The sequence below is a fragment of the Ictalurus punctatus genome, chromosome 22, assembly GCF_001660625.3.
Source record: "Ictalurus punctatus breed USDA103 chromosome 22, Coco_2.0, whole genome shotgun sequence".
Taxonomy (NCBI): Eukaryota; Metazoa; Chordata; class Actinopteri; order Siluriformes; family Ictaluridae; genus Ictalurus; species Ictalurus punctatus.
This window is the reverse complement of record NC_030437.2, coordinates 6,052,471-6,066,861: the sequence shown is the minus strand read 5'-3', so window position 1 is coordinate 6,066,861 and position 14,391 is coordinate 6,052,471. Positions and strand designations below refer to the sequence as shown.

General features: G+C 40.9%; 1 protein-coding gene across 3 annotated transcripts; it reads right to left on the bottom strand.

Annotated features, from left to right (window-relative positions):
- Positions 1-2,161: 2,161 nt before the first annotated feature.
- rsrc2 (arginine/serine-rich coiled-coil 2) lies at positions 2,162-13,343 on the bottom strand. 3 transcript variants are annotated; one of them, XM_047149806.2, is made up of 11 exons: positions 13,210-13,343; positions 10,623-10,772; positions 9,076-9,116; positions 8,709-8,787; positions 5,870-6,048; positions 5,312-5,464; positions 4,951-5,067; positions 4,705-4,790; positions 4,336-4,607; positions 4,042-4,131; positions 2,162-3,125 (listed from the first exon to the last, which is right to left on the bottom strand). In XM_047149806.2, the coding sequence occupies exons 4-11, from the start codon at positions 8,724-8,726 to the stop codon at positions 2,940-2,942; spliced, it is 1,101 nt and encodes a 366-aa protein (XP_047005762.1). In that variant the 5' UTR covers positions 8,727-8,787; positions 9,076-9,116; positions 10,623-10,772; positions 13,210-13,343; the 3' UTR covers positions 2,162-2,939. The 3 variants fall into 3 exon arrangements, with proteins under 3 accessions (XP_047005762.1, XP_017307794.1, XP_047005761.1); XM_017452305.3 differs by lacking the exon at positions 8,709-8,787; XM_047149805.2 differs by lacking the exon at positions 8,709-8,787 and having other exon boundaries at positions 4,336-4,604.
- Positions 13,344-14,391: the final 1,048 nt, after the last annotated feature.

Genomic DNA, 14,391 nt, shown 5'->3' with positions numbered 1-14,391 from the left:
CACTAGGTGCAATAATAACTCTATGGACGCTAAATGGGGCAGTGGGGACGCTGCCCAGTGACTGTAACAATCAGAAAAGCAGTCTATTCAATAGAACATCAGCTTATATCGATCAAATAACATTTATTTAAACCATTGGTCACTCATAAGTAGTATTTCATATATATATTTCAAGACATCATTATACACACACACACACACACACACACACACACACACACGCACAGTGGGGTCCAAAAGTCTGAGCGTGCTAGTGAAAATTTTGCATTCTTTTCTAATTTTATACAACAATTTTCAATACAAATTATATTACTGACAACGACTGGAGTGAAAAGTAGAATCTTTGAAATATTTACATGAATTTCAGAGTTGCTTAGTATTTGGTACGTCAGTTTTTGCTCTAATGACAGTGTGGACTCGAGCGGGCACGGACTCCAGAAGTTTGTGTAAAACCTTACGGTCCATTTTAGATCAAATCCATCGACGTGTCGTCTGAACACGTGCTTCAAAATAAGAGATTAGTCATGAGGAAAATCTAACTTTTTGTACGAAGCAGTTAACATGGTCAATGTCACACATTTGCTTACATTTAAATAGGGACCTAGAAATAGTGCAGAAACTTGAACGTTTACTTTTTTGTTAATATTTCAAAATTCTAAAGCCAGAAGCCAGATTTTCAATATACATACAATATACACACTGATTGGCCATGACATTAAAACCACTGCCACTGAAATAACAGTGATTATCTCGTTACAAAGGGGCCTGTCAAGGGGTGGGATATATTAGGCAGCAGGTGAACAGTCAGTTCTCAAGGTTGATGTGTTTGATGCAGGAAAAATGGGCAAGTGTAAGGATCTGAGTGACTTTGACAAAAGCCAAATTGTGATGGCTAGACGACTGGGTCAAAACAACAGGTCTTGTGGGGTGTTCCCAGGATGCAGTGGTTAGTACCTACCAAAAGTGGTCCAAGGAAGAACAACCGGTGAACCAGCAACAGGGTGATGGGTGCCCAAGGCTCACTGATGCGCGTGGCGTGCGAAGGCTAGCCCGTCTGATCCGATCCCACAGAAGAGCTACTGTAGCACAAATTTCTGGCTATGATTGAAAGGTGTCAGAACACACAGTACATCTGAATGTGTGCTGTGGTGTCTGGCACCAAGACTTTAGCAGCAGATCCTTTAAGTCCTGCAAGGTGTGACGTGGGGCCTCCATGGATCGGACTTGTTTGTCCAGAACATCCCACGGATGCTCAATCGGATTGAGATCTGGGGAATTTGGGGGCCGAGTCAACACCTTGAACTATTTGTCATGTTCCTCAAACTGTTCCTGAACCGTTCTTGCAGTGTGGCAGTGTGCACTATCCTGCAGAAAGAAGCCACTGCCATTAGGGAATACCATTGTCATGAAGGGGTGTACTTGGTCTGCAACAATGTTTAAGTAGGTGGTTCGTGTCAAATTAACATCTACATTAATTCCAGGACCAGAGGTTTCCCAGCAGAACATTTCCCAGAGCATCACACTTCCTCCGCCAGCTTGCCTTCTTCCCCTAGTGCATCCTGGTGCCAGCTCTTCTCCAGACGCCCACATGATGTAAAAGAAAACATGACTCATCAGACCAGGCCACCTTCTCCCATTGCGCCATGGTCCAGTTCTGATGCTCACGTGCCCATTGTACGTGCTTTCAGCGGTAGACATGGGTCAGCACGGACGCTCTGACCGCAGCCTCACACGCAGCAAGCTTTGATGCACGATTTTTAAATTCTATAAACTGCAGTGTTACGTTACCTACCCCACCCCTTTTAAAATCTGTGGGGGTGCAAACATTTCCACTGTATTATTAAAGCATACAGTCTTACTCACTTTTTAAACTTCTGGTCAAGTTTGAAATCGTTTCAAATCCTTCTCCTTCCGCCTCTACCATCACCAAAGACCAACTACAATATGTTCAGATATCTCAGCGAACTTAGAGGTGAAACTTATTTGTCCAGCACCTCACTCACATTTCCAGAACAATTCATTTATTTAAAACGTGTTTTCCAGAAATGGAAGAAACAGAACATTTTCAGGCACTCAGTCATTTGTGCTAATAGTTTCCAGTAGTACTAGAAAAGCGAACCTAATTTCAAATTACTAGAAATAAGAGACATTGAAATACTCAAACACTCCAAACTGTTAGGAATTTATTCCCTTGGCTTTCAGATGTCACTAATCATTAGCATGAAAAAGACAAAACAGCTTGTTCATCATCAGTGCCCTGCAGTTTTTGTTATTAATTAATAATTAATTACATTTCTCTGCCATGCCTCTGTGGAGCTCAGTGTGAATTTAATGATCTTTTTTTGTAAGGATACCTTTTTCAAAAAGTCATTTGAAGAACAGCCCTCCCCACATTTCTAAGACTAGGAATTCTTTAAGGGGTAAACATTTTCATATTTATTTACTGAAAGATGGTAATAATCACAGTAATATTTGTGGACTAACAAAAATTTTTAATGTTTAGCAGTTACAACAGCTTGGCACACTTGTGGCCACTATGCCAGTGTTTTTTGATGGTAAGAGTTCGGTCATGTTCTTCATAGCAGGATTCTAAGCAACATCTGTTCTATCCACACGGGAAACGGAGTTATGTATATAAAAAAAAAAAAAAGAAATGAAAATGAAGTTACAACATTCAAATCCCCCATAAAGCTATGCGGCATCCTATTGCACCTTTGTGTAAAATTTCCGGAGATCTGCAGTTCAATCCTACCAAAAAAAAAACAAAAAAACATAAAACCATATCACTCGTATTTACATCTGGATTCTTTCAAGACAAAAACTGGTATTTGAATAAATTACAGATGCAAACCAACATCCATGCGATCTAAAGCGTCAGCTTTCTATACACGCGTTAAAAACAAGCTGAGCCGATGATGGAATAGTGAAACGGCGGATTTTCAGACAGGGTCCATCCCTCGCGAAGAGAAAGACGTGGAGAAGCCCAGGCCCATCCCCCTCTGCGTGTGCGTCTGCGAGCGTGCCATTTCGTACTGCACGTCCAGGTTACGGAACATTTCTTCCTGCTGCTGCAGCGTCTTTATGCCTTCCTCGTTGAGGTCTCCAGTAGATGGGTCGTCTTCAGCCTACAGGTGAACAAAGTCGACTGTTTATGTACAGTCGAGTGCACTCAAGACAAAATGAAGACTCCAAAGATGTAATTTAGTACGGATAGTGGAAGAAGACCCTGTATCTGGGTTAAGAATGAAATGAGAGAACCCTCTAGTGCTGAGGTCTCGATTTGTAACACGCCTTCAGGCTTGCGGCGGTGAGTACAAACTCTGACCTCTGCATTTCTCCGTTCCTGGTTGCACATACAGGCCACAATAAACATGGGCTCAAACCTGGGACTACATTTTCACCCCTTTCATCCATCTACACCTCCTCTAATGCAGAAGCAGACACACCGCAGAAGAAAACGCATCTGAATTTCTATATCAAGTTGTCTTTAAAGAAGAACCAGAGAAAATGGATTTGAGGAAATTCTCTCTCTCTCCTATTTAACGCCATGCCAGCTCCTATGGTTATATTCATGACGAGAGCCATTTTGATTTGAGGAAACAAAGGACCTTAAAGTTCATTTATTATGTATTATAACCAAGTATTTTTATTTACTTGAGCACCACACACAGTCATATTTTCCTATTAAAGTGGGTGGTGAGCATATACATAAAACGGTACACTACCTTAAAATGTTTTGTTTGTAATTTTACATTTATGGCATTTTGGCTCATGCCCTTATCCAGAGCGACTTCCATTTATCTCATTTATACATCTGAGAAGTTGAGGGTTAAGGGCCCAGCAGTGGCGGCTTGGCAGTGCTGGGGATTGAACTCACGACCTTCCGATCAGTAGCTCAATGTCTTAACTGTGAATTTTCCACATCCCGATCTAAACCTGCCTACCTTCCGCTCAATCAGTACCATCGAGAGTTAATTATGTTTTACAGTGCTTCGTTTTAAGAACATTTCCATGTAGCGCGAGTACAGGATTTGAACTTACTTTGATGCCCATCAGTTTGCGGAACTTCACGTTTTGGTCTTTGTTGCCGAAGTTTAACTTCTCCCAAAGTTCTGCAGTCTGGGACTTATCCTTCAACACAAAGAACATGAAGATTTTAAATGACAGCAACGACCATTTTAATGGTATACGGCCATCGGTCCTGATTGCAACAATGCGAAAATACATTTTTGGGTAACCTCTGCCATTACTATATGATTTCTTTCTGACGAAAGGCTAATCCAGTTTTGAAAACAAACTCGATTTCCTGAACGCAGACTCCGCCCCCTCTCTCACCCCTTCCTTCTTCCCCTGCCATAACAGCTTCCTCTTCTTCTCCTGTTCAGCAAACTTCATGGGATTGACCGCTGAGGGGTTGTAGTAGCTCGGCACAGCGATGCCCGTCTCCGCCAGTGTTTTAGCCTGCAGCGCTGCCATCTGAGCTGCCATAGCGATCTGTGGTGTGACCTGTGTGCCAGAAGCAAGCAGCGCGGCCACGTTCAGCGCCGGACTGGAGACGGCAGCTGGGGCGTTGTCACAGAGCAACGGCGCTGCTGCCACTGCTGCTGCTGGAGGGTCAAGTCAAAAAACAAAGTGTTAAAGACGAAGCTAGTTTTCACCAGATGGCTAAACAATGTTAAAATACAGCAAAATAAAGCTCCTTACCTGCTACGATCTCTTGCTGCTGCTGTTGGTGTTTTTCCAGCAGCTCTTTCTCTTTCTGTTCTTGAAGTTTTTTGGCTCTCTCCAACCTGTGTGCCAAAGTAAAATATAAATCAAGTAAAGCTTTTCTGACATATACAACCATCTAGAAACGTATAGAACTAAACAGTTCTTTCTTATATATAAATATCTCCCACAACATGTACATTACGATCTTCTAAGCACTTAAAATTTAAAACACTACTCTACCTCCTGGCCAACGCCTCTTGTGCATCCATAGCTGTGTTTCTGCCCCTGAAAGCCACAGGACTGGCAGAGCGACTGTGACTCTTCCTTTTCACCTTCTCAACCCTTTTCTTCTTCTCTCTGTTGCAAGAGGAAATGGAAACAATACGAAATATTCAGTTGTCAAATTATGATTCTCAAACATTTAGGCATATGACTGATTTGAGAAAGCCTAGTGAATGTGTAACTTGGTTCTGTTTGAATGGATTGAGTCATTTTCGATGGAGAAATATAACAAACTAACCCAAGGTTAACGTCGTTATTGAAGTATTGGTAATCCTTGGCAATAAACGTATAGCCAATCGTTGTGAATAATAACAGATACCTGCTTTTGCTGCGACTCTTGCTCCTTTGCCTGTGCTTGGAACGCGATCTGGATCGGGACTTGGGTCGTCTCTTCCTCTCGCGACTCTTTGATCGCCTCTCGCGACTGCGCGACAGAGACCTTCTTCTGTCCCGACTTCGACTACGATGCTTTCTGTGAGCGTAAAACAACAGACCGCATCAAGTTAACACTAAAGGAAATATCGATAGGACATATTTCAGGAAGCTCAAAACTGAAATAAATGTGGTGCAGTAAGAACAATTAAAGTTAAATAATAATAATAATAATAATAATAATAATAATACTGTTCTGATATTGCCAGACTGTAGTTTGCTTGTTTATTAACTAAATCAAAATGTAGTTTTACAGGAACTGCTTAGCCCTACTCTACACCTTTGTATATGATTAATACATTGAAATCATCCTGAATAATAATAACGTGAATTAACATCATGTTTGTAGAGCTCAGCATTCTGAAATATAAGGAGCATATTTATAGGAACACCAGTGTATCATGAAGTTGGGCATGATACTACTGACGTGAACGTCTAATGTTACCTGTCCCTTGAGCGTGATCTGGATGGGCTTCTTCCTCTGGAGGACTTCTTGTCCTTTCGCCGGTGTCGCTCCTCTCCGCTGTCTTCTGAAAGCCTCTCGCGCTCTTTATCCGAACCGTGCAGCGTGTCCTCGGACCGGCTGTGCGATCTGACCGTCTTGTCCAGGTCCCTCCGCCGTGCCTGTTTTAAGAAGAAGTGGTCTCTTTCAGGAAAATAGTGTGACAAAGAGAGTTAGTATGCCAGTTTTGGAACAAGCATCTTTTAAGATGATTTTAATACGCACAGCCCCAACCACCCCTCCTCACCTACATCTTTATTTAAAAGTAAATAATTTTTTTTTTTTTTATTTTAAACACAAAAAGTGTCCACATACCATTCTTACCAAATATTTTTGGGCACAAATCCCATCCTTATTAAACGATAAAATCATAAAATAAAAAATTAAAACAAATCTTAGCCTAACTCGAAATAGAAGGTCGTATTCAGAGTTCAAAACTTCAAAAATCACGCCTCCAAGATTGCCAGATTTCTCTTGTTTAGGGCTTTCAGTACAACTGGTATTGAACTGTGTCAACGACCACCTTTATAACCTGGGATAAAATGTGGACTGATATAATAAAGCAGAAATAAAGAGCACCCTCCCTTCCTCCCCTCGCGGTCAACTGCATACATATACAAAATGTTGCATTAACGAAAGAGACGGACACAAAAAATAAATAAATAAATAAATAAATAAAAAAAACAGCAAACACCACACACAGAATATATTAAACATGACCACATGAAAATGAGAGGGTGGCAAAGACGCAAATAAAAATCTGATCTTTCTCGAATATACTGTGACTAGGGCTGCAACTAACGATTACACTGCACAAGGTGTAATGTAGTTTAATTCAGTGCTTTTTGTACATCCATAAAAAATATGCATAAACACTATTTTATATACATATAAAATTTATTTTATAGTATTTACGCATTTTTTTAATGGATGCACAAAAAGCACTGAATGAAACTACAGTCTTAAATTAATAATAAAAACGCCCCCTTTCACTGCACCTTGTTGTTTGTTACTCGCTGCCTTTAGGAATATTATTTTAATTGTTTTTACTTTTGATCATAATGTTTTAATGAGACATTACAGATTTTACTCGCGCTACACTCTGTATCAGCGCGTCAGGAGCAACACGGCCTCGTTACTAACACAACACTTCCGTTATAATAAACAACAGAATTTACACTGCAAACGCGCAAATACAACATATAATGATAAACTTTAATTAAACTAAACCTTTTAAGCAGCGTGCACCAGTTTCCCTGCCCCTTACACACAGTGGAGCATCTTGGACATAAACATAACTTTGTGCTCGTGCAGCACTGTTTAATCTCCGCGGTGTTTAATATTAAATGCTCTCCTGCCTTAGAGGACTTTCTTCCTCGGTCACGTGACGATTTGGCCTCCGTCTGATGGTGACTGAGGTCATGTTGGGAATAAAAGGTAACATGGACATAAACAGTAAACTGAAGAAAGTCATTATCGGTGACTCTGGGTGTCTGCTAAAGCTAGCATGTGTATGACGTCATGCGCCGTCGACTAGGAAACGGCTTATACTTCCGGTTAGTAAATAAAAACTGCTAGTGATATATTTGAGACGAGATTACCTTTCTAAAATCCTCACACTAGACGGTAGTGCAGAGTGCATAGTGTAAGTGTACAGCACTTCATTTGAGACACAACTTTGGTATTTACTCTCTGAAGCGTGTTTTCGGAACAAAAGTAACATAATGAGTAAAAACACCCCGTGCCGCACACAGACCAAGTAATCCATAATGAGATTCATCGACAAGGATTTCCATAATCGAAATCGATTATTATCGATTTTATCGATTAGTTGTTGCAGCTCTAATTGTGACTACATTTAAGACCACTGTAAACAGGAAGCATCCTAATTGTCATAAATACACAGTTCACAATTGTAAGAAATAAATCAATAACAAAAATTTCCCGGTGTAAGAATGTGTTCCACCAACATTATTCAGCCATCAGCCTATAAATGAGCACGATGAACTAGAAGCCTAACGTTAGAAGTCTAATGTTCTCTACTGACGGCAGGAAAAGAACGTGAAGCTGAACGTGGAGAAAATGCTGTTTTTACGTGTTCACGGTTTAAAGGACAAACTGACCGAGCACTCATGTGCTGTGGTTACAGTTCACTGTACATAGGTGGAGTTCATGATTTTATTAACAAGGAAGCCAATATACAGACATACATACATACATACATACATACATATAATCCACTTCAGGGATCATTCAATGACAATTTGTCATCCCTACACATTTAATATTGCCCTCAAATGGCAATCCGTATCAATTTGAACCTACATGCAGACCGAAATCGTGTTTCAGGCTCACCACAAATTGTCAGATAGTGGCGCACTGCGTGTCTTGCCGTAATACAGCTTAAGCCTGTAGATAAGTTTGAGGTCTGAAAGCCGATCTTAATGCAATTACCATGCGAGCAGGACGCAACTCTGAATACGGCCCTGTGTCGGAATCCCCCCCCACTTCAGGTCAGGCTTGCTAAGGCTTCCCCTTTGGATGCACTAGTATTCTGAAACGTACTAGCCTTTCACTTCACTTTTTCATGACATTCCCCCCCAGCATTCATGCATACAGGTTAAGAGGACAAAGATCGATCAAGATCAATGCAACTCATGTAGGGGGGGGGGGGACGGGGGGGGGGGGGACTTGGGGAAAATTAGAGCAATAATTCAGGTTGCTAGACAGAAAGAAAAAAAAAACATTTTTAGGCAAGTGGAAGATTGAGGCTGATAGTTACCTGTCCAGGTGTAGGCATATAATTTTGCTATCTGTCAGCAGCGTCTTCTGTTCAGAGTGTCTCTTCGTGCATTAGCACGCTGAGTGTAATTTGTTATAGAGATGTTATCATGTGATCTAAATACAGGCTTTTACCAAAAAGAAAAATTCCCACACAATCTGTACTCTACTTTTTAGTCATCTCTAGTTTCACATAACTGACATTGTGTGTGAGAAATTATCTCTCAAGAGCTAATTTATTTTGGCATTTCATCATGTCCTGTAAAAAGCTTCATACTTACCCTGTCCTAAAACTTATGACAAATTACATACTGACGTGACCACATCAACTTAACCTACGTGAGTGAAACGGTCTGTAATTTAGTTACCTCTTTGCTTCTGCTGCGGGATCTTCTGTGCTTCTTCTCACCTGAAATTCAGAGGAAACAAATGCAGTGGCGCGCACACACACCCACACACACATCTTGGCATGAAGAAATACTTTGAGACACCGGAGAGTGTGCTGTACGTTTTCGTTCTCGTCCCGTTGAGACGGATCTATTGTGAAAAGTGCCAAATTCTGCATGGTATTCCACAAGGCTCAGTTCCTCTTCCAGTTTTATTCTCTGACCGCACATTTTAATTGGACTCACGTTAGACAGGAATATTTATTTACCCCGGTGCATTTCATTAACGCTCTCTTTAGCTGCATTCTGACTAACAGGACATTTAATTGCAGTGCAGGCCAAAGGTTTGCAGACACCCTGGCTAAAGACACTTCAACCATCACATTTCCTGCGTCTACTTTACTTTATTTCCACGAGAGGTCATTTTAAAGTAAATATTAGCTAAAGACTTGTTTTGTTTCAGCTTTTATTTACGTAGTCAGATTTTCAGTGGGTTACAAGTTTACACTGTTTACTTTATTAGTGTTTGGTGGCATTGCCTTTTAAACACTTAACTGGTGTAACTCGGTCAGGTTTGTGGGCCTCCGTGCTCAGACACGCCTTCTCAGTTCAGTCCACATATTTTCTATGGCATTCAGGTCATGGCTGTGTGATGGCCACTCCAATACTTTTGCATAGGATCGTTGTCCTGCTAGAAAACCCAGTTGAGACCAACTTTGCAACTTTTCAGTCTTGAACTGTTGCTTTAGTGTTTCCAGACAATCCTCCTTTCTCTTGATGCCATCTATTATCTGAAGTGCACCAGTCGCTTTTACGGCAAAACACCCCTACGACATGATGCTACCACCCCCGTGCTTCACAACTGAGATGGTGTTCTTCAGATTAAAAGCCTTGCCCCTTTTTCACTAATCATTATGCCCAAACAAAATGTAAATTGCTCTTAAGGAGGAACTGTACTTGTAAAGGTCCACAATTCTTCCCCCCATAACCCTAACGCCCTCGCCCCGAGGTCTTGGCTGAGTTGCTTGGCTTTTCCCATGGTATCAAGCACTAAAGGCACTGGCGCTAAAGGTCAGCCACAGCTGCACTTCCAATTACCTCCTAATTATAACAGCTGGCCAATCAGAAGCTTCTAAAGGGCATTACATTAGTTACAATGATATCTTACCGACTGTGTAAAGAGACAGTCGAGTATGGTGTGTGTAAACGTTTAACCCACTAGAATTCTGATATAGTGAATTAAAGCTGAAATCAACTGTTTTAAAATGACCTCTGATGCGATACAAAGCGTACGCTCTACCTAAAAGAAAAGGAACATGAAGTGTGTGGATTTGTGAAAAACCGAGGCAGAGTATCTTCAGCCTAGGTGTACAGGTGTACGTATAAAATACAAACAAATAAAATACCTGCAATAACTTAACATGTAATAACTAGTCTTATACTAATCACTTTTAAGTAACACTCATTCAGTGTGCAAGTGTTTTAGATTACATTATTTATTTACCCCGAAAGCTATGAGAGAAAGTTACCCGATTTGCGTTTTTTGTCCCTTGACCGTGATCTGGAACGTGAGTGATGTTTCCCGCTCCTGGGTGATTTCGATGTTTCCATGACGACTCTAAGTCCACGTCGAACACTGAGCTTGTGCGTAGTAACGTCTTCAAGACAGCGGCATTTGCCTAATCGAGAAAAGAAGCATGGCTTTAAATGCTGCACTATTAATAGTACCCTTTCAAATTTTCCTTAGATATAATCATTTCTTTTCAATCATTTCTCCTAACCCTACACAGATGGGTGACTTTATCTAACACCTTGGTTTAAGTCCAATTTATACTTTGGTTGGGGGAAAAAAAAACCCCACATGACTAACGTCACGTCAGCACGGTAGGATTTGAAACGGAACAGACGTACAGTATGGAGCTGGGACCTTCGAAAAGACAACTTTTCAAAAGTACTTTGAGATGGTTCATTCAGACCTGAATACTAGTTCTGTAAAAAGAAAAATTGAATTTCCCCAAAGTCCCCTTACCCTAATCAGCCCCCGATATTTTTCAACCGCACAACATTCTGTCCTCCTCTAATTATGTATTTCAGAACAGCGCTCCAGAGTAAGTTAACCGCACTTGATGGCATTGCTCATCAATCCCAATCTGCCTGTAGTTGTAGAGAATGAAAAGATCCTGTGTGAGACGGGTAAATTAAGAGAACAAGCCGGGTTCTACGCTGTGATGACTTCCTTGCATTCTCTCCTTTTTTTCTTCTTCCTTAAATCGGGAGCTGAATTTGAACTTAGGAACACCTGCAAATCTGATGTGGGCAAATTGTTAAAACAAAAATGATCATGTATTCGAACATGCAGATTAATAATAAACCTGCGATTTGCCTTGCAGACAGAACCACCTTCAGAGGTGCTGGTCCAGAAAAACGATGACCACCTTCCGACCAATCAGATTCCAGAATTCAGCAGCACTGTGGTATAACATTTGCTTGATAAACACAAAGTCTGTATTTCCTGCTATCTTTCCACACGGCATGCGATGCAATGCAATGCTCTGCTTATCTCTCTTGCTGCTCGACTGAAAGGTCAGCGTTTCCTGCTCAACGCAGCTACAGATCAAAAAGAGCCCACTCACATTCACTCGCTCTTATCGGTTTGTTTGGGAGCACAATTGACAGATGCTGCTTTCAGGTCAATTTATTGCTAAAAATTAAACGCTGGGATTTCCACGGTTACAAAATCACCACGAAACGCTGTCCAACTTTGAGAGGCCTTTATTTTCAAATCAAGAGTGTTTCCCTTTCTCTCCAACTGCCCTGCTCACATAGGTCAGCAAAATACGCTGAGCCCATAGTTCATGGTGATGTCATGGCAGGTGGCATAAGTGTAACACGAGCAAACTTCACTTGCACGAACACGCAGACATGACGTTACAAATCATCACGTTCCGTGTGCAATGATTCCTTGGGTTACTAATCATTTTACAATGCAATGAGACCAATGCCCTGCCCCAATATATACACACATACTGTACATACATACACTATGTCACCAAAAGTTTGTGGACACCTGTCCAACACACCCACGTGTGCTTGTTGAACATCCCGTTCCAGATTTAGTCCTCGATTTGCTGTTATAATAACCTCCACTCTTCTGGGAAGGCTTTACGGCAGATTATAGAGCGTGGCTGTGGGGATTTGTGATCATTCAGAGGGAGGTTGAGATCAGGCGCTGACGTGGGGATGTCGAGGACGCTCCGGTTCCAGTTCATCCCAAAAGGTGTTCAGTGGGGTTGAGGTCAGGGGTTTTGTGCAGGACACTCGGGTTCTTTTACTGCAACCTTGACACACCATGTCTTCACAGAGCTCACTTTGTGGAAAAAAAAAAAAAATACGACAAGCAGCACAAACAAAAAAAAAAAAGAAAAGAAAGAAAGAAAAAGATGACGTAAAATCCCCCGCGTCATCAGACTTCCGGAATCGCACGGAAACGCGTCATGAGCGACATCACATTTCTGGAAAATCCCATCACACTCTCCTGTAGCTGTAAACTTAAAGGAAGGGTTTTTTTCCCCCCACTTATTTACATTTGCGTCGTCTAATAGCCCATATAGATAAGCTTGTGGTTACTCAGCTTTGTAGCCCCGCGACACACACTAATACCGAGTTTGTTTGTTTGTTTTTTTACACACTGGTTGTTTCGTGCATGACGTCATCAGCAAACCTATACCTGGCTAGTTCTGAGCTGTTATCAGCGCGCGCTAACTGCGCTAGTTATGCTAAATGTGTGGCCCCTGTTCCGCAGCGGCTCCACATCAAACACCAAGAGAAACACACTCCCTCTGGTTTTTTAAACCCACTCCGAACATTATCTCACACGCAACCAGGCGCTGTGGTAATAAGTTATCTATTTTATATCGGGCTAACTCACTGAGTTCGCGCCTCGTGTTTGTTTTTTTCCTGCGAGCTCGCGCGGCCTACCGCTCCATAATCTCTGCTCGCCATCACCCGGATATGTGCGCTCGGAGTTCGAGGATCACCAACTATCCCTCTGCCACAAACATTTTCAGACACGCCTTCAACCAAATGCAGAGAATAAAAACATTAACATGCACTCACCGCCAATCAAATGAAGAAATGTAACTTGTTTATATGTCTTTTCCGCCTTGAAGATTCGACTTGTTCTCGAGCAACGGGGATGGAGACCAATACAATGAGCCGCGACCCGGAAGTGCTTCCTCTCATTTCCTTTGTGACGACCTAGCATACATAGTTGTTTTTTTTTTTTTGTTTTGTTTTGTTTTTTTACTTTTAACATTCTTTTGTCAAAATATGATACATTATAATCTATTAATAATCATAATTTCATATTTTTCTTTCATAAAGTTTTTTCAGGTAATGTCTCATAAGGAGTCACACTCTTTCTGGTACATAACACTGTGATGTGACAATGAACTTTTCTATCTGAAATTTCATTCACTGCCATAAAGTTGGTCTGACGTTGGACGTTAAAGTTACATAAGACATTGGTGTACACGTTTCTAACTTCAATAGCATTTGGAGAGAATGACCTACAGTCACAAACCCAACTGCAAAGTGTTGATTTAGGTGTCAGCTATGGTGCACACCTTCTAGATTTGTGATATTTCACAATACAATGCATGAACCAAAAAACCTACACAAATGCATAAAGAGGGGGACAAAATGGAATTAATGGTTTTCTTTATAAAAAAAAAAAAGTCATATTAATGAAATAATAAAAAGAACTGATTATACACAAATGTTTTAATATGTTACACATGTTTATTTGTTTTCTGCATTTTATGTCTGTCAGCTGGCCACCATTATAACTGCCTTGTTAACTCGACCGACATTTTTGGTAATTCAGTGCAATTTTTTTTAACTGTGTAGGGAACTGTGTGTAGAGTGAGTGAGTGAGTGAGTGAGAAAATAATTGATTACTGAGCAATTTGATAAGATTATTATTATCTTTTTCCAGACTGGACTGAATGTCACCTCTGCAGGTGGTTCCATATGGCATGCCTTTCCATGTCAGAGAAGCAGTTCAACAGGGGCTAAAAAGGTTGACTGGAAATGCTGCCTATGTAAATAATTTAGAATTCCTCATTTTGGCTCCCACCCACAATCTGTGTAAACGTGTGTATGAATAAATTAAACTCTACACAGTTCCCTATACAATTTGTGATTTGTGGATGGCACGGCGAACTGTGTTCACAGACAATGAGTTCTGGAGGTGTTTATATATATATATATATATATATATATATATATATATATATA